Here is a 20,152-nt window from a genome sequence, read left to right as displayed (position 1 = left end):
TGCCTTTCGAGGCTACTACTACCACAGTTCCTGAACCACCACCACCACCACCACCCGTGGTGTCGCCCTCGTCGTCCCGATCCTCGCCGCCGCCTCCATTGACCGGCGCGAAGGACGTGCTGTGCCCGTTTCATGCTACCCCATTGACAGGTGGCTTGACCAAGAATGGGGCTCCGTACCTATACTGCCGAGATTACGATGGGGTGTGTCCTTTGTTCGTGATGGGTGCCGATCGAATCCAGACCTGGATCGATGCCATCGAGGCGCAGTTGCATGAGGATGTCCGACGAGGACCCTGGCATTGCTACCATCAGGAGAAGGCGCGTTTGTCGCGGACGGTGAAACCAGACTCGCCCAACAAGGATCGTTTCTTCTTAGCCTGTCGACAAGAGGAGTCGTGCAAATTTTTCCAGTGGGTAGATCTGGCCTGGAGCAAGACGATTCTCAAGAGGCGTGCCGAGGGTTACGATCACGATACGGTCCAACGGATCTCTCGGGAAGAACAGGAGAAGTGGAAGACGTGGCAGATGGACCTAGAGAGGAAGAAGATTTTCGGACCGTTGCCGGATGATGATCATGCGTACCTCAAGAAGAGGATGGAGAAACGGGAGGAAGAATGGTGCAGACGATTGGAACGGATCCGTCCCATCACACCAGGATTGCTGAAATCTTGTTTTTTTGATTTGAATTTTGATCAGATTCGTATCGATTCCGGAGTGTATAAAAGTCAGCAAATGTGAAAATGTTTAAATAAAAGTACATGTGATGATGATGATGTCGTGTGCTGAATTGGGTCGTCGGGTGGTGAGGGTGGGACTCGAACAAATCGTACGTCTCCCTTATCGCGAGTACGGACGACGTCTCCGTTGGTCGATCTTGACCTGGGTGTGTCGAGAATTGATGACCTGTCTCGAAGGAGGCGATCAATGGGACGGATTACCCACCCAAGAACCCGTGGATGCCATAGCCACGTTCGCCGTTCTGAAACGCAAGGACGACTATAAATGGCCTCATTTTGTCATGTATCTGACATGGTTGACGCGAACTCTGGGACCCGAGAGAGCGTACGCTACGTGGCAGACGTTGGAACAACGGTACCTGAAAGATCTGCCTAGTCTCTTGGAGTTGACCGTCCGATTCCTTCTCACCAAGACATGCCGAAGCGGAAGAATCGCCGCCGTGCTTCCGGCGTCACCGCCTACACGGATCCCGGCACACCCGGCGCTTTAGGCGGCGTGGCCCGATATGCCAAGGCCCAAGGGTTGTCCTTGAAAGAAGCCCGAGACGAATTGCAAGGGGAATTGGCCTATACGTTACATCGTCCGGTCCGTCGACGTTTCCAGACGTCCCCCGTGTTGGTGTTCCACAAAGACGATCAATGGCAAGCCGATCTGGTGGAGATGCAACCTCTCAAGAAATGGAATGGAGGAAATCGATACCTCTTGACGGTCATCGACGTCTTGTCCAAGTACGCTTGGGCCGTTCCCGTCAAGAACAAGACCGGATTGGCCGTGACAGAAGCGTTTGAGAAGATTTTGCGACAGAGTGGACGGAAACCGTTACGTTTACAGACGGATGCTGGAAAAGAATTTTACAATGCACCGTTCAGAAACATGTTGGAACAAGAAGGCATTCACCATTTTTCGACACACGGGGATGCCAAAGCTTCGATCGTCGAACGTTTTAATCGTACGTTAAAACAACGCATGTATCGTTATTTCACGGCGCGTAATACGCGAGTGTATGTCAAGGTGTTGCCCCAACTCCTCGACGGGTACAATGGGAGTCGTCATCGGAGTATCGGTATGGCGCCACGCGACGTGACGGAGAAGAACGAAGGCGCGGTGTGGTCCACGTTGTACGGCAAACGCCTGAAGCGGCGTCCTCGTCCCAAACTCAAAGTGGGCGATCGCGTTCGACTCAGCAAGAAACATCGTCCGTTCAAGAAAGGGTATCTGCCAGGTTGGACCGAAGAAGTGTTTGTCGTACAACGCGTGGTACCCGGACCCGTGGTCACGTATAAACTGAAAGAATGGGATGGCACGCCTCTCGAAGGTAGTTTCTACGAAGAAGACGTTCAGAAAGTGACCGTGCCCGACGAAGCTTTGTTCCGCGTGGAAAAGATTTTGCAACGACGCAAGCGTCTCGTGAAAGTGCGTTGGTTAGGTTGGCCTAAGAAATACGATAGTTGGATTCCTCGTTCTGCGTTGCGACATGTATAAAAGATACAAAAGATACAAATAAAAGATACCATACACGATGTCTCGTTATGTGACGTTGTCGAGTCATGTTCAAAAATCCGAGTTTCCCGACAATGGTCCTTCCGAGTTTAAAGTCCGTCTGCCTGACGGTCGTGCCTGGCAGCAGGACACGGATCGTTGGGAAGTGGGATTGAGTGGCGTCTTTCTGCCTGACATTCCACCGCCACCACCGCCACCGCCTTCGTTCCCCGAAAAGATCCTGGTTCACGAGTCGTACCATGGTGCGGGTCATCCAGAGACGTGGAATAAGGAAGGTTACGTGTGCATGTTTTTCTATACCACCTGGAAAAAGAATGCCAAGGGAGAGATGCATACCTTTCAAAATCAACGAAGAGTCATCTGGTTATCGGAGCTCACTCCATCCGAGACGGGTGTGGAATTTGTCAAACAGATCCTTGATCTGATGCAACAGAAGATCCATCAAAATTTGAGTGCCGGAGAACATCTTTACTTTGAAGTCACGGACACGAGTCAGACCCCTCCAAAGACGACGAGATACAATACTATGGCCAAGTTTGTATGGAAGGGAGACGACTTGCTTTTGGATAATACGCTCGTGTATCAGCAGGGAATCATGTGGAAGTATTTTGGATGGGTCAGCGAACTGGCTTTCCATATGGGATGGTGTGTCAAGACGGTGATACAACACGGAGTTTTTCAACCACTACCGGGTCACTACAAGAAAGGACCCAATCTCCTCATGGAAGCCATTGACGAGACCGCCCCAACACCGGATTACACCCAAGAACAGTTTCGCGACGGATCCGTCTTTCCGTCGTACCCTAGTGCTTTTACCAAAACCACCGGGCCGGTAGCCTTGGTCGCTGAAGGTTCGGGATGGCATGCGTTCTATAACAATGCTCATTTCTTGGTGATGGCCAAAGCCTTCAATTGGCGGTTCGTGCGTCTGAACGAGGCCTTTGCCAGATTGAAACCCACTCCCTTGGCGAAGCAACCGATCGAACGTCCCCTCTTTGTCTACGTCAATTTAGTGGAAAGTCAATGGTTGGAGGAGTCGTACGACCAATTGCTGCGTACCGTTCCCTATAAAAGCGGAGGTGTCTGGTGGGAACCACAACAGGTACACTACCATCGTCTACGAGGATCTCAGATCGAGACGGTCCACGTTCGTGTCAAGGAAAGTGACGGCCGTCCCGTGGTCTTTCCAAAGAATACAACAAGCACGCTCTGTCTTCATTTTCGTCGTCGCCATGGATCGCATCGTCGTGCTCAGCGATCCTTCGAGAGAGTTTCCGGATAATCGGACCAACACGTTCAAGTCGCGACTTCCTCAGGTGGTCCAGTTTGAAGGGGATTGGGAGGTCGGATTGACGTCCATTTCCATGCCCGATAGTGGTTTGGATCTCAGTAGTTTTCTCTCCGATGGTGCTAGCGTAGTACGATTAAAGTATCAAATCTTGAACACATCGACAAACACTCGCACGGTTCATACGGACGATGTGTGGCGCAATAACGTCATCGAGAATTCTCCGTTCATTGTGGATGGGGTCGGACTCATGAAAGCTTTGATCAATGAGATCAATCTGGAGATCACCGATACTTTGCAAGGAGTCGTTCATGGTGAAGTGGAGGACGCACGTCGACCGACCTTTCGCTGGGAAGGAGAGACGGCTGTCTTGGAAAAAAAGGATATTGGAGTCCTGGGAAGTCATCCTATTACCGGTAATAACGTGGAACTGAGAATCGTCAAGGATTTGGCCTTTCGCATGGGATGGTTGAAAGTCGACAACAAGGGCAAACACAGTCTGGGTCCCAATATTCGATACAGTCTTCATGACGCAAAGACTAAGAAAGCAACGCGGGTGTCCAATACGGAACTAGCCTTGGAAGTGTTATGGATGGCCGATACGACCTGGCTCACCCTGAGCTTTGTGGTAGAGTGGCACTTTCTCAATTTGAACACGGCATTCCAGCAGGCTCTAAGTCATACCTCCCGAAGCTTATTGATCTACTCAGACGTGGTGAGTAGTAACGTCATGGGAGATGCCGAACATCCTCTGATACGAGAAGTCCACTATCAACGACGTGGCGGAGGGGACGTCTATTTCGAACCGATGCATATTCAATGGATGCCCATGCGTCGTCGTTACTTGGATGTCATCGAAGTCAGCGTGGCCGAGAGTGATGGACATCTGGCTGACCTGGGAAGAGGTCATAGGACCATCGTCACCTTTCAGTTCCGGAAACGGAAATGAAAAAAACGTATAAAAATGAAGACACGTCGTGGGTTATCATTTTTCTCATCATGCGTGGGGGTAGTTTGACACGGTATTATCCTCCGTACCTTCGCGGATCGGGTGCTACCGAAGAGTTGATCAAGATTGCCTCGCCCGTTTTGATGAACGCCATGCAAACGGGACTTCAAGCCGCAGCGAGTGGTCGTTCCTTCAACGACGTTGGAGGTGTGGTGGGACACTCGCTCAAACGCGGTTTGAAACGAAAGGCGGGCGCTTTGGTGAAAGTCGGTCTCAAAGCCGGCGGACGACATGCCTATAAAAAAGCCAAACGAAGTCTGGCGTCCATCTTTAGACGATGAATCGCCGACCGATGGTCGTTCATTCACGGTTGCGTCGACAACGCGCTTACCGTCGACGTCAGTCTGCTCCTACTATAAAAGGCAGGAACCCCGTTCAGTACGGTGGTTGGTTGATGCTGCACCTACCGAGAGCACCACGACGACGTACCAGAAGAAGAAGAACACGATGAGTGTGGAACTGTTTACTATGCCGTCGACGGACATCACGGTCGATTCGTACCGGATGATCCCCTATAGTGCCGCCATGACGGGTATCGTACCCGTCACCTTTACCGTTCCCGGTTTGGACGAATTTGTGGATTTGGGACGCAGTTTTTTTGAAATCGAACTGAAATTGAATTCGGCGTCGACCAATGGCATCGTGACCGATGCCAACAGTGCCTCGGATGCCAACAACACCAAGTTTGTGTACGTCACCAACAATCTGGCCCACGGTCTCTTCAAACAGATCAATCTACGACTGGGTGGTGTCTTGATGAGCGAACAGACCGATACGTACATGTACAAATCTTTCATCGAAACCCTCTTGAATTATAGTCGAGACGAAGGCGATACGTTGTTGGCCCCTCAAGGTTGGGTGAATTACCTGAACGTGGAGGAACAGCTGGCGGCCGCAGGAGGCGACGACGACATTTCCACCACCGCCGGATGGGCGCACAACAGTACGAATGCTTTGAAGACGGCCACCAAACTCTTTTACGGCAACAACAAAGCCACCATGATCATGTATCCTCATCTGGCCGCCATGCGAACGGGACGTTTGTTGGTCCCTCGCGTAGAAATGGTGATGGAACTGTTTTGCAACACCCCGGACTTTTTCCTGTTTGGGACCAAGACCAGTGGGACAGGAGTCAAAAGATACGTCACGTTGGGTGCAGGGGATATCAAAGTCACCTTTCATTTGTGCCGCGTCAACCTGAATGTCAGTGTGGGCAACGAACTGATGGCCAAGATCGATGTGAAAGGTCAAATGGCCAATTATCCCATGGTCAAAAGTCAAATCCGAACCTTCTCGTTCGATGGCAAGACCACCTTGTGGACCGAAGACCAAATATTTACCGGCCGTCTTCCCGACCGCTTGGTCGTCGGGCTGCTGGATAGCAAAGCGTTCAATGGGGATTTGGAGTATTACCCGTACGCCTTCCAAGATTTTGGAGTGAAGAGTATCCGTCAACTAGTGGGTGGGGAAGAATATCCCTATCCGACCTTGGAGTTGAATGGCACCAATACGCGTAAAGACTGGTTGGGCTATCAACGTCTCTTGGAAGCCAGTGGTTCCCTAGCCAATCATCGTCCTCACATGATCCAGCCAGGAGATTGGGGCTATGGCAAGAATTGTACCTTGTTCATGTTTAACAATGTGCCCAGCGGGAATGCCGATTCACCGTATCATCGAAATCCCAAACAAAAAGGCAAGCTGCGTCTGGAAATCCGATTTAATGCCGCTCCCGACAAGAACATCACCATTCTGGTGTTTGGCGAATTCGAAGACAGCTTTCAAGCCGGTACCAACGGAAACATCCTGTATCAAAAGTACGAGTGAACAGAAATGGAATTTGTGCCCTTGAGTGACGTGACCTTACGCGCCTTGGCCTTGGACGATCCGATCCTGAAACGCGTCTTTCACGGCGTCCATCCCTCCGACGGACTCCCGTCGCGTCCACCCCGTACGACACGGGCCGCCTACATTGTCAATACGGACCCACGAGGGGAACCGGGTCAACATTGGTTGGGACTTTGGACGGAACAGAATCGGTGTGAAGTCATGGACAGTTACGGACTCCCGTTGACGACCTACCAAGCGCCCGACCTGGAGAGATGGCTCGAAGACGAATGGGATGCAGTGCAATGGAACGATCGGACCCTCCAAGCTTTGAACAGTACCGCTTGCGGTCATTATGCTTTGATGTTTTTGAAAGATAGGGTTCGGGGACGTACCATGCACGAGTTTGTGCAAACATTTTCTCCCCACGATTTTGTAGCCAACGATCGAAGGGTGGGCCGACAAGTACGTCGTCAAATAGTCAAAGAGGTCAATGCATTACCCTGCCTTCAAGGTTGTACACCGCATGAACCGATTCTTCTACATTAAACTTTTTTTTTTGTACCACATGTCTTGTCGTGTCTTGTCTTGCATCACATAAATAGTCGGGTCGTCCCATGTCAAACCAAGGATGGGAGTCCATCCAAGAGATGGAGTATAACCCGGGACATCGGTACACAACCGGGCCAATTTAAAAGAAGTGTGCCCTCCCGTCCTTTTTTTCTATCATCGACAAAGGATGATACGGCAACCCAGTAGCACGATGATCGTCGGTCCCTCGGGGAGTGGCAAGACGCAATTGACCGAAGCCCTCTTGACGCAAGGCAATGTCTTTGAAGGAGATCGGACCAAACCGTGTCATTACTGTTATGCCGTATGGCAACCGCGTTTCGAACGGATGAAAGGTCGTGGGATCCGATTTCACGAAGGGATCCCTGACATTTCGGATCTTCGACAATGGTTTGGAAAAAGTCAAGGCGGGATCCTGGTCTTGGACGATCTCATGGACGAAGGTGGGAACGACAAACGCGTGTTGGATCTATTCACCCGAGAATCGCATCATCGGAACATCACGGTGTTGTATTTGTGTCAAGACTTGTTTCCATCCGGCAAGTATGCCAAGACCATCTCTAGGAATGCCCATTATCTCTTTGTGTTCAAGAATCCTAGAGATCAATCGGGATTTCGGGCCTTGACGTTACAAGCCTTTCCCGATCGATGGCGTGACGTCCTTCGTCTCTTCGAGAGGTGCACGCAACGCCCGTACGGGTATATAATGATGGATCTTCATCCCGCTTCAGACGATCGGTACCGACTGTTCAGTTGTGTGACACCATCGGATGGTCCGACTCAAGTGTGGAAACGTGAATGAGTAGCCCAGGATCCCCGTTTGCCCATTGGGATCCCTCTGACTATCAACGTGCCTTGGCAGAGTACCGACGACGACAAGCTCCTTCCACACCTTCCAGTCCCGGATCGCCGTTTGACCAATTTCAATTTGAACGCGACCCTTCCGAGTATCAAAAGGAATTGCAAGAGTACCGTCAACATCAACGACGACGGAGAGCCAAAGAACGAGCGGCTAGTCGACGTCGAAGACAAGGAGGACGTGCTTTGCATTTGAGTGAACGGCTCGAGACCGCTAGACACATTCCTCTAGGAACCCGATCGTTTTCTGAACCCAGGATGACGTCTGCCCCAGCCGGTGTGGGGAGCAGGACACCGCGTACGTCCCCGGCTGGTGTGGGGAACAGCATTCCCAACATGACTCCCAGAAACAGTCCGGCCGGCGTCGGAACACGAACCCCCAACAGTACGATTCAAGAGTTTTTGGAAACGTTGGATCAGGGTCGTGTGCCGACGCCCGACCCCAATGCCCTGCTGACCGAACTGGGACTTGGTACCGGGGGATTAGAGACCGATGGGTTTGTAGCCCAACGACAACTCATGATGCGTTCTCTTTTGGACGGGAGTATCCCCGTTGCTCAGAGAACACAGATTCAAAGAGATTATGACATCTCTGACCAAGATTTGCAAGATTTTGCTGCCAGCGGTCCTTCCAATGCTGACACTCGTCCTCGTCCCACCACTGGCGGGAAACGTCCGCGTCGACGTCCTCTCCCAGCAGGTTCTCCTGCAGGTTCCCGTCGTCGAGGTAGCAGTGGCGGAGGCGGTGGTGGCGGAGGCGGAGGCGGTGGTGGCGGCGGTGGCGGTGGAGGAGGCGGTGGCGGCGGAGGAGGTTCTCCTGGTGGCGGAGGTTCTCCTGGAGGTTCTCCCGGAGGCAGCAGTCGCCGTGGAGGTCGACGACGTTTGAACCAGGATGGACTTCGTCGTCAAATGGATTTGTTATCTCAAGACGCTCGTCAACGAACGGATGGACGTCGTATCCGGAACATTACTCATACCAACACCGTGACCACAGTCTACGAAGATGGCGGTACACCCACCGTCCGACGCACCTCTTCCCGACTCAGTAACCCATAAAAGGACATGCACCAACTCGTACCATCAATCATGCCCAAACCCAGACGACGGCGACGGCGACGACAACCCCCACAACGTGGACGCGGCCTCTTGTCGATCCTAGGCAAAGCCGTGGCTGCTGGATACACGTTAGGGAAAGACAAGAGGTATAAAAGGATGGGTGCCATAGGAGCCACCGGCCACTATGAAGCACCCAAGTATAATTACGGTATGATGAAACGGATTCTCAAACGAAAACCTTGGGCACGAAAAATGGTGATGGATCGAATGATGCGTGGGGATCCACATCCTTTGAGGGGCCTATGAAGCAAAGAAGAAGGAGAAAACCACCCGTCCGACGACGAAGACGTCAGCGTGGCGGGGTGCTTCCTTTGATCGTGGCAGGGGCAAGTGCTGCCCTTGGAGGCGTGGCTGCTCTGGCGCGTAAGAATGCTCGGACCGGAGCACGTCACCGTAAACGGTACGATGACATGGTGGCTCGAACACGAGCCGAAGACGCTCGCCGTGGAGACGATTCGGCCATTGTGTACACGCACATTCCTGCCTATAAACCGCCTCGTTATAAAGGTCAAATCTTCCTAGAGAAACTCAAACGTAAACTCAGAGGTCGACGATAACTATAAAAAGGACAGTCCAACCGATCCCATGGTAACAATGGCACGTCAACGTGGTAGCGGTATTTGGTTGAACGGGAGACGTCAACGCGGTCGTGGTTTACCCATATGGGTGCAACGGGGCGGCAACCTGATCATGTTCCCAACGGCTGTTCCTAAACCTCTGCGAAAAGGACGCCGCCGACGACGACGACGAAGACGACCAGGGGTTCTCCGTGTATAAAAAGAACGCCCCCGGATCGATAGCCCGGAACACACCAACCATGTCGTGGAGGATAGAACGACAATGGCCGTTTCTACGGAGCGTCTTGAAAGAAGCCGATCATCAAACCCGTCGGGCACGCCTTCAGGCCGCCAATGCCGATCAAATCAATGCCGTGAGTGAATTGGTCATGAACACGATCCGAGGGAATGTTCCTATCTCGTCCAAGATAGTGGGACGGCTTCGACCTTACGAAAAGGTCTTGGGGGACATGTCTCGTCGAAAACATTCTATTAAAAAGAGACGTCAATTGATGATGAATCAGACAGGGGGAGCTCTTTGGGATGGTCTGAACGCCGCTTGTGACGTGGTACAACGAAGCAAAGGACACAGACTAAACACAGCTTGTGACATACTAAGACCCAGGAAACGATAAAAAGCCCGTGGACATCGATCCAAAGATCATTTTGCAAACATGGACGATGGTTGGTGCGACAATACGTGGACGTACGGACCTCGTTCGTTTTGCGCCCTACAGGATCAGATACGCGGGCTTCGACATCGAGTCCGAGAACAATGCGACATTGTCCGTCAATTGACCGATCAATTGCAAGAACGCAATCAGAGTTTGGAGCTCGCCGAACAAAAGATGGGGGTCTTGCAAGAACAAGTCTGCGAATTGAATCGACATCTGGAACGCGAACGCTACGAGAAACAGACCCTCTACTATAAAACCAGAGAGAGACGCGACGATCTTAGTACCTCACGATGAGCGAAGCGGAGACCATTCCAGGATTTGAAAACAAAGTCTTGATCGATCCCCAACGACTGCGTCAACTCGAAGACGTGTACAAGGAACGTCTGACCGAAAACCTTCCTTTGGCCAAGGCCGCTCGTATCGCCGCCAAACAAGAAGCCGTTCTCATGTCGGATCGGATTCCTCCAGGTATCAAGAATACCCTGGCCACCTCTCTGGCCGACGAAAAGAAACGGTGGACCAAAGCCGTTCGACAACCTCTCGGGTTCGGGCCGGACGCCGATGACGAACGCGATGCCGAAGCCGATGCCTATGCGCAAGGACCCTTACACTCCATGTTGACGCAATTGGTCAAGAAAAAGAAGAAGAAGGACACGTCCGAGACCACACCCTCAGCACCCCCTAAAGCTAAAAAACGACTTCGATTCATGACTCAACCTAAAGCAGCCCCGCCCAAAAAGAAGTCGAAGAAAAAAAAGTCGACCCCCAAGACACCGGTTCCCTCCGTCGATTGGGGACAGCTTCCGTTTCAAGGAGATCCCAGGATGATGGGGGATAGTGTGGCCGACTACATGGAGACGACCGCTCAATCGGTCAAAAAGAAGATTCGTAAGAAGACAGGTCGCCGTCGTCCTACCGAAACAGATAAATTACAACGCCCGCCCGGTTGGTTGGATTTTGATAAGAAACTCAAACGACGCTTGGATGGCGAGGACTACTAAGAGACGACGACGCCAACGACGACGACGTCAGCGAGGTGGCAAGTTTGACTTGCAGAAGGCTTTGGGCAAGACCGGGATCGAGTTTCATTGGCCTGGCTATCAGTACATGGGTCCTGGCACCAAATTGGCCAAACGACTCAAACGAGGGGATCCTGGCATCAATCGATTGGACAAGATTGCCAAGACCCACGACATGGATTATGCCAAGGCCAGAAACTTACAGGACAAGTGGAAAGCCGACGACAAAATGATTCGGGCTATCAGTAACCTCCCAGGCAAAAAGAAGAAGACGGAGAAAGTGGTCAAGAAAATCATGCAAATGAAACGTAAACTCAAACTTTAATTTTGAACATTTTCAACGAAATTTACGATTGAATATTCTTGTCCGACGACGGTAAGGACCGTAAATGTCAATAAAAGGTACAAAATAAAACTGTCCCGTCTTCTGATTCTTTTTGATCTGTTTTTCCGGGTGCCACAGGGGCTGTCTCCTATAACGCCAGGCCTCACGAAGGGCCTGTCCTGTTGCACAACAAATCAGACTACCATACAGCATGACCGCTCTCATGTGACGCCGTGCAGGGGGTAATTGGATCTGCAATGGAAATAAACATGTCCATCAGATCCTCTTCTCATACGATAGTGGCGAAGACGCCATATCTCCGCACATCTCCATGACTTCCTCAACCAGTGTTGGGTGGAACAACATATATCAAAAAGAGTCGCATGGATCTGGATCTGGATCTGGAACGAAACAAGAACAATAAGGAGGTCCCATACTGTGATAACATCTCGCCCGTACCACCAAATGTCCTTCGGTATTCTGATAAACAAAATGTCCCTCCTCGTTACGGACCATGATCTGACGACGCCATACAGGTGGATCCAAATAATAAAGGGCCACGCCTCGATCCTCTTCCAATATCTCCTCCACCAAATCCTCATCGTAAGGGTAGATGACACGTAACTGAAACGATCCGATGCCTGTGATGGGGTCTGATCCCCTATAATTGTAAAATCCGTATCGTGACACGATCGCATCGATGATGGTCAGTTCCTGGACCATGGTATACCGTTCTCCAAAACACTCCGCACAGTAACGACGACCCTCGATCGCTACGTACTCCTCGACATCCGGGGGAATGCTCAGCAACTAAAACATAAACAAAGAAACTCCCGTCAGACGTTCTTCCAGTAACATGAATCGAACCTCGGGCGTATAGGGTCGTCTCTCGTGCACATGAAAGCGTCCACTCCACGTACAAAAACATCGGTCGGCACGAACCATGATCTACGAGAAATTCATCGAGGCGTTAGTTCCCATAAGACACGCATCTGATAACGATCATTCCACACGAGGCTATAGGATCTCTCAACCGCAGTCGATTTTTCCCTACGACGTGTGTAGGTCCCCTGGCAATGTCGTGCATGTTCCTGTGGTGCTATGTTCGTTCGTTGGTCATTGAGCCGGTCAAGACAATACATGCATGTGATGGGTCCATACGAACAACAAGGTGAATCCCAAAACGTAAACCCTTCCCCATTGGCGAACACCGTCATGAACTAAAAATAATCACCATCAAAATAATTAGGGACGCCATTGATTGAATTGATTTGTTGTTGTTGTTGATTGATTTCGTCTTTGATATCTGTCCAAACTCGAAAATGAACAGTCTCTTGTTTGGAGGAACGAGGTCCACTGTACGAACCAAAAGTAGGCAGACTGCACCAAGTCTAAACAGAAAAATGACATCCACGTTAATAGGAGAATCGACTATCGGCGACGACGACGACGGCGACGAATACGACCATGGACACCGACCGCCCTCCATAACTCCACTACAATATTCAATTCTTTTGCCGTCTAACCCCTCTGGGATGAAAAGCGAGTACATCTGTTATGGACACACCAAGTCTAATGAAAATAAAAAAATCGGTTATCGACGGTTGTACACAGTAACGAGTCCATAAAACGGATCCCAAAAATCCACATCAATCCTCTTCCACAACTCCGCCGTAATGTCCATCTCTTTTTTCGTCCAACCCCGTTGGTACGAATAACGAGTAAACTGATTCAGACGACACCACATCTAATGATAATAAAGAGAACGAAACGTTTGAATCAGTATCCCGTCCCAAAAGAGACCCGTGCCCCTAAGACGAAAGCAATAAGAAGTACACGATCCGTATCCATAAGAGGTACAACGTCCGGGTGGAACAAAGTCTGGAAAGATGGACGGGAACCAAGACCACTATCAATTAAAAAAAGAATCAACGGTCACGGTTACTGTAGCCGTAATAAGGTTCAAACTCAAGATAAGTAGATCGGCGACCCCCCGAATAGCAACGGCGACGTCCGTAGGAGGTCTCCGACCCGTCACATCGACAACGAATGAGACACCCGTAACACAGGCAACCAAAATGATTGAGGTCCAGTCGTTTCAAACAGTGAATGCACGTGGCGGCAGTCTCCGTACAACGTTGAGGACACACCCACTTGATCCAAGTCCAAGTCGCCCTCCGTGGATAGCCACTCAGTGGATAACCTCTGGTTCTATGTTCCTCCACCACCATCTATTAACAAAAAGAACCTATCTTAGAACCTCCTTCAAATAACGTCGTCTCCATAGAAGCTGCTTCATCGTTCTCGGAGGCCGTCTCCGTCGCCACATCCAACAACCATTCCTCCATACCCATCTCGATAGCCTCTCATCCCCGAACATATCCTCAAATTGGCAAATCACCTACGAAAGAGAAAAAGAACCATGGGTCCAACTATGCCCCTGACACAAATAACACCAGTCCCCCAAATCATGACGACACGGTGGAAACCCATAACCCACGTCACAGGTGCAAATCAAACATCCCGGACGACGGTACGAATGGTATGAAACCGCACAACAACAACAATCCCATTGTCTACACGTCAATTCCACGTAACTGCAACGACATTCCCATTCGACCCAATGATGATCCGCCTCCGACCTAGTGACTACCATGACCTACAACAAAACAACGACAATGAGGAGATCGAAACGGCATACAAAGAAGACCTCTCCGGTAGACGGGCCATCGACACCAACGACACACGACCATCCCTTCTGGACGAGGAGACCGATACGTGCCCGTACAATAACGATACCCCGGACAACCCATCACGCCCAAAAGACAATACCGACATTTCATGCGTCGGCTTCCCGCAGGATTACCCCCAGGGGCAAACCGTCGGCACGGTCCGCATTCAAAGACGATAGTCGATTCTCCTACGTACGTCGCCGTCATCTAAAAGACATCAAATAAAATAAACGAATCTATCAGATCCGCTTCGATTCCCACCCAATACAAATAACCGGAACGTACCGTGCCATGTTGAGCGCAACGTGGTAGACGGAGTAACTCTTCGTGAATGGGGTTCCAACGTTCCCTCCGGTCCTTCTCTCGTTCCTTCTCCTCCTCTCGATCTCGAACCTCCAACACGTGTTGACGTACTTCGGGAGGCAATAGGTCCCAATACGAAGCCTCGTCTCGGGTCGTCGGAGTCTTTGCCGTGGTCTGGCATTCTTTCCGCCAACGTCCATTCTCTTGCTTGACCCACACCTCTTCCTCATCGGTGGGATCTTGCTCCACCTCCATAGCACGTCTGGCGACTGCCATCTCGAGCGCACGTCTCTTGGGTTCGGATGCCATGACTTTTTCTGAGACTCCTCACTCGATCGAACTACTTAACAGGAATCGTTCCACCAATCCCCGGGCTCCTAAGGGGTCACATGACTCTCTGGGGGATACCCCCCCATCCCCCAGAAGACCTATCTCTCTCCGGATTGGTCCATCTAGGGTACACGTCAAGGTCTTTCAAGGTGACTCTTTCTCTATAAAAAGACACACCGTCTTCTTCAAACAAAAAACATCTCATCATGGATAGCGATAGTGATAGTGACTTGGCCGAAGCACTCGACGAGTTTGAACAACTAGGAGGTGCTGCTCCAGGACGTTTCGTCTTTGAAAGACTCCCTGTGGTCGAACGACGTAGTGTCCGTCTCGGAGTTCGTGAACGCGTCTTTCAACTTCGCCCTCGACAGATTGGAGCGTTCATCCCCCGACAACGTCTCACCGATGCTCTCGTGCAAGGTCTTCGTAGCGCTCTAGATGACTTAATCAACGATCAAGACATTCCCGATGGCGATCGCATTTACATCGCTCTATCCTCCAATCGTATCGCCAATGCCTACAACGGTTGGGGACTGCGGGCTGGAGAATGGCGCGCTCAAGGTCCACGCGTGGATGCCTTACTCGGGAATCTTTCCCACATGCTCAACTCGAATGAACAATTTGAAATGGACGATTCCTTCACCCTCGCCTTCGTTCACGTACGCGGGGCTCCCACAGGTTCCGGTTACAAAAGAAAACATTTACCAGGGCATCAAGCGTCGACGCGTCTCAGAGAATTCAAGCGTTGTATCTTACGTGTCCCACAAGATGACCAGAATCTATGCTGTTCACGCGCCATCGCTCTCGCTCGAGGGGTCCATCAACACCGAGACGATCCTCCACGTCGCCGACAATGGACCCAATGGAACCATCGTCGCATCACACGAGCGGCTCAAGAACTTCTAGAGGAAGTCGGTCTTCCTCCTCAACCCTGCGGTCCCGAACAACTTCAACAACTCGTCACCGCTCCCAGTCTTCAAGACTACACCCTCGTGGTCGTAGATGCCAACCGCGCTTATGCTTGTTTTGCTTACGGTCGTGGGGACACATTGTTAGGACTCTTACACGAAGACGGTCATTATGATGCCTTGTCTTCCTTACCTGGTTTCTTCGGCCAAGATTACTTTTGCAGCCAATGTTTCCAAGCCTACCATCATTTGGGTCAGCATGCCTGCCGTAACAATCGAACCAACCATTGCGGCGCCTGCTTGCAAAACGGATGTTCTGATCATACCGAGGCCTACCGACAGTACCGCTCGGCTCAGACACCCTGTATTCTCTGTGGACGTTCTTTCTACGGAGACACGTGTCTCCAAACCCATCGGACCAAGACCCACGCCGGTCAACCCGCGGATCCTCAACATCCTTCCGTCTGTGCCACCCGTCGTCAGTGTAAAGAATGTCACCGTGTATTACGTGGCCTCAAAGAGATCCGAACTCATCGGTGCGGGTATCGGAAATGTTCGTGCTGCAAGAAAGACGTCGACGTCCATGCCCATCGATGTTTCTTACAAGTCGAAAAGACTCCCGCCGAAGAACAAAGTTTGAGACGGCAGCGACTCTCCTTCCAAAGGATCCTGAACCAAGGACTGGCGCCTCTCTTAGAAAACGAGGCCGCTGGATTGCACGCTTTTCTGGCGGGCGATAACGACGACGACGAGGACGACGATGACGATGAGGAACCACCCTTGCACGTTTTCTTTGACATTGAGAGCATGCAAGTCGAGGGACGTCACGTGCCCAATCTGGTGGTGGCCGAAACAGAAGACGACGACGATCCTCCTGTCTCGTTCCAAGGAGATGACTGTCTCTTTCACTTTCTGGAATGGTTAGAAACACTCACCGAAAACGGAATGCGACCCTTGACGGTCATCGCTCACAATTTCAAAGGGTATGACAGTTATCCCGTCATCGACGAACTCCATCGGCAAAAGAGAGACCTGGACCAAATCCGAAACGGTGCGAAAGTCCTCCAACTCACCTACCCTCACGAACACACGACCATACGATTCATCGACTCGCTCTCCTTCTTCCAGATGCCGCTGAGCGATTTCCCCAAGACGTTCGGGCTCACCGAACTCAAGAAAGGATACTTTCCACATCTGTTCAATACCCCCGACCATCAAACGTATGTAGGACGACTTCCCGACAAAGCCTTCTACATGCCCGACGGCATGTCCGTCAAGAAACGTCGCGATTTCGATACTTGGTACGACGACCAAGCGGCCAGAGAGGTCGTCTTTGATTTTCAAGCCGAACTCCTAGCTTACTGCCAATCGGACGTGAAACTCTTGAAACAAGGATGTCTCACTTTCATGCGGGATTTTCAAGCACATGCTGAATTCAATCCCTTTGAACAAATGACCGTCGCCTCTGCCTGTAATCGCTACTTGCGTATGCATTGTATGGAAGAAGAGACTATCGCTTCCGAACCTCTCCTAGGATGGCGAGGTCGTGTCAATCATTCCCAAGCCTCCATGGAATGGCTGACTTGGTGCGAACACCATCTACGACATCGAGCCTACCTGGCCCTCTCGCCGGAAGAACACGAGGACCACGAAGCCCTAGCTCGTGCCTACGGACACTACGACGCTTATCATCCCTTGCATCGTCAACGTATCCAGCATGCTCGGAACGAGGGCGAGTACCGTATTCCTGGTACCCGATACACGGTCGACGGATACGATGCCGATACCAAGACCGTCTACGAATTCTGCGGGTGCTTCTGGCACGGATGTCGGACTTGTCATCCCCAACGCACCGACGTGCATCCGACCTTACTCGATCGCTCCATGGACGAGGTCCGTGCTCTCGTCGACAAGAAACGCACGTTTCTCATCAACCGTGGGTACCAAGTGGTGACCATGTGGGAATGTACCTGGAACGCTCTCAAACAAACCAATCAGGACATCATGACCTTTCTAGCCCGTCAACACCTCCAAGCCCCCCTTGAACCACGAGATGCTTTTTACGGAGGTCGGACCAATGCCGTACGTCTCTACGCGCACGTCGACGAGGAAAAGGAGGAAGAGATCCGATACGATGATTACACGTCCTTGTATCCTTGGGTCAACAAGTACGGCACCTATCCACTCGGTCATCCCACCTTCCTCTACGAACCCGACACCACCGATCTCTCGCCTTATTTTGGTTTGGCCAAATGTACCGTCCTTCCGCCCCAACGTCTCTACCATCCCGTGTTGCCTTACCGCAGTCACGACAAACTCACATTTCCTGTGTGTCGTACCTGCGTCGAAGAGAACATTTCCAAACCTCTTTTGGAAAAGACACATGCCTGTCATCACACGGACGAAGAACGTGCCCTCGTCGGTACTTGGTGCACCCCCGAACTCGACATGGCTGTACAGAAAGGTTACGTCATTCAACACGTCCACGAAGTATGGCATTTCGATCAGCAACGTACGGGACTTTTCCAATCCTACGTGGATACGTGGCTCCAAATCAAAGAAGAAGCCAGCGGTTGGCCCGAAGGATGTACCACCCCGGATCAGAAAAAAGCCCACATCGATGCCTACTATGCTCGGGAAGGCATTCGTCTCGATCCCACCAAAATCGAAAAGAACCCTGGACTCCGAGCCCTGGCCAAGATGATGCTCAACTCCATGTGGGGCAAGTTCGGGCAACGGATCAACAAGACTCAGGTCCGAGAATTCACCGAACCTCAACCGTTCATCGAGTTCCTCGATAGCGATCAACACGATGTCCGTTATGTCAGTTCCCTGACCGAAGACCGGGTCGAAGTCCATTACAAACTCCAAACGCACGATGTCCTGCCTTCACCTAATCTCAACATCTTCATAGCCGCCTTCACGACCTGTCATGCCCGACTCCGTCTCTATCGAGCCCTCGATCATCTCGGTGAACGCGTCCTCTACTTCGACACCGACTCGGTCGTCTATCTCCATCGTCCTGGCGACCCGCCCTTGGATCCTCCACGAGGTGCCTACCTTGGCGACTTCAAGGACGAATTGGACGCGGGCGATCACATTGTGGAATTCTGCTCGGGCGGTCCCAAGAACTACGGTTACAAGACCAAGAAGGGACACGTCGTATGCAAGGTCCGCGGTTTCTCCCTCAACGTCGAAGGGATGACTCAATTGAATTACGATGTCTTGCGTCAAAACACTCTGGATGAATTACATCGTCCTCTAGACCAACCGCGTACCACCCGTGTCACGCAATCTCACACCATCCAAAGAAATGTCAAGACCTACACCTTAGAAACCCAACCTTCTCACAAAGATTACCGACTCGTCTACTCCAAACGGGTCCTGGATCCCACCACGGCCCAGACCTACCCTTACGGTTACGAACGGTTCACCGAAGAAGATCTGGATCTTGCTCAAGTCTTGGCTGACCTATTTGCTTAAGGGACGAGGTTAGACACCAGGTCTCCTCACACGTTCCCGCTTGTACCTAAGTTTTGCATTTGATTAAACCGTTATGATTCGAGAAAACCAACCACTATGGTCTCCTATATTGTGGCCTCTCTTTTTCTTATACCATTCATGATGTTGCGTGTTCCCGCGCGACATCTCGCGTGGACCCACGCAATATCGCGTGTTCTTGCGTTGGTTCGCGCGCGATCACGCGTGGGCTTCGTGATCCCGCGTGGGGTCTCGCGCGATCTCATCCCTTTTCTATAGGACGTCATGGTCGCCATCTTGTTTATGACGTCGATTGGACTTTGACCCCATCCTGTTTCACGTGTGCACGTGATAATGGCGGACACAAATCAATCCACCAATCAGAGAGCTCGTTGTATCGGGCAAAATCCCGTCTCCACCAATCAGAACGCTTGTTGCAAAACCGGTCTATATTCCCCCATAGTACTACTCACAGTTATATTGGACGAAGCAAGTGTGTCGAGTCAACGAACGTTCGAACTCGTTAACGTCATTCATCACAAGTTGAGGCATCAGCAGGATGAACTAAAACCATTCGGTGGAAAGCAGATTATCTTGGTTGGGGAATTCCTGCAGTTGCGACCAGTGCCAAGTGATTTAGACAAGGGCATTTTCATGTTTAAGTCAGTTGTCTTTCAACGAGCTATAACACACCATTTTGAAATGACTGGTATGATGCGACATGCAGGTGAAGAATTTCTCTCAGCCTTATGAGACATCAGACTGAGAAAGTGTTCCCAGGGAACAAAAGAATACTTCAGTGCCCTTTCTCATGCTTTGTCCCCTGAGATTGAAAGTAATGCCACAAATATTTACTTCAAGAAGTTGCCTGTGTCTTTAAACAACTGCCAAGCTTTGGAGAGATTAACAGGAGCGG

The 20,152-nt window shown here is 51.1% G+C and overlaps 3 protein-coding genes across 3 annotated transcripts; all 3 read left to right on the top strand.

Annotated features, from left to right (window-relative positions):
- Window positions 1-4,768: 4,768 nt before the first annotated feature.
- On the top strand, window positions 4,769-6,361 carry LOC138005250 (uncharacterized protein F54H12.2-like). The gene has a single exon (XM_068851508.1). The coding sequence runs from the start codon at window positions 4,769-4,771 to the stop codon at window positions 6,359-6,361; it is 1,593 nt and encodes a 530-aa protein (XP_068707609.1).
- Window positions 6,362-7,100: 739 nt separating this feature from the next.
- On the top strand, window positions 7,101-7,733 carry LOC138005249 (uncharacterized). The gene has a single exon (XM_068851507.1). The coding sequence runs from the start codon at window positions 7,101-7,103 to the stop codon at window positions 7,731-7,733; it is 633 nt and encodes a 210-aa protein (XP_068707608.1).
- A 7,321-nt stretch (window positions 7,734-15,054) lies between these two features.
- LOC138005248 (uncharacterized) lies at window positions 15,055-19,239 on the top strand. The gene has a single exon (XM_068851506.1). The coding sequence runs from the start codon at window positions 15,055-15,057 to the stop codon at window positions 19,237-19,239; it is 4,185 nt and encodes a 1,394-aa protein (XP_068707607.1).
- The last annotated feature ends 913 nt before the right edge of the window (window positions 19,240-20,152 follow it).

This window comes from Montipora foliosa, chromosome 6 (genome assembly GCF_036669935.1).
Source record: "Montipora foliosa isolate CH-2021 chromosome 6, ASM3666993v2, whole genome shotgun sequence".
Taxonomy (NCBI): Eukaryota; Metazoa; Cnidaria; class Anthozoa; order Scleractinia; family Acroporidae; genus Montipora; species Montipora foliosa.
The sequence above is the reverse complement of the archived record's forward strand: the minus strand, read 5'-3'. Positions and strand labels throughout refer to the sequence as shown.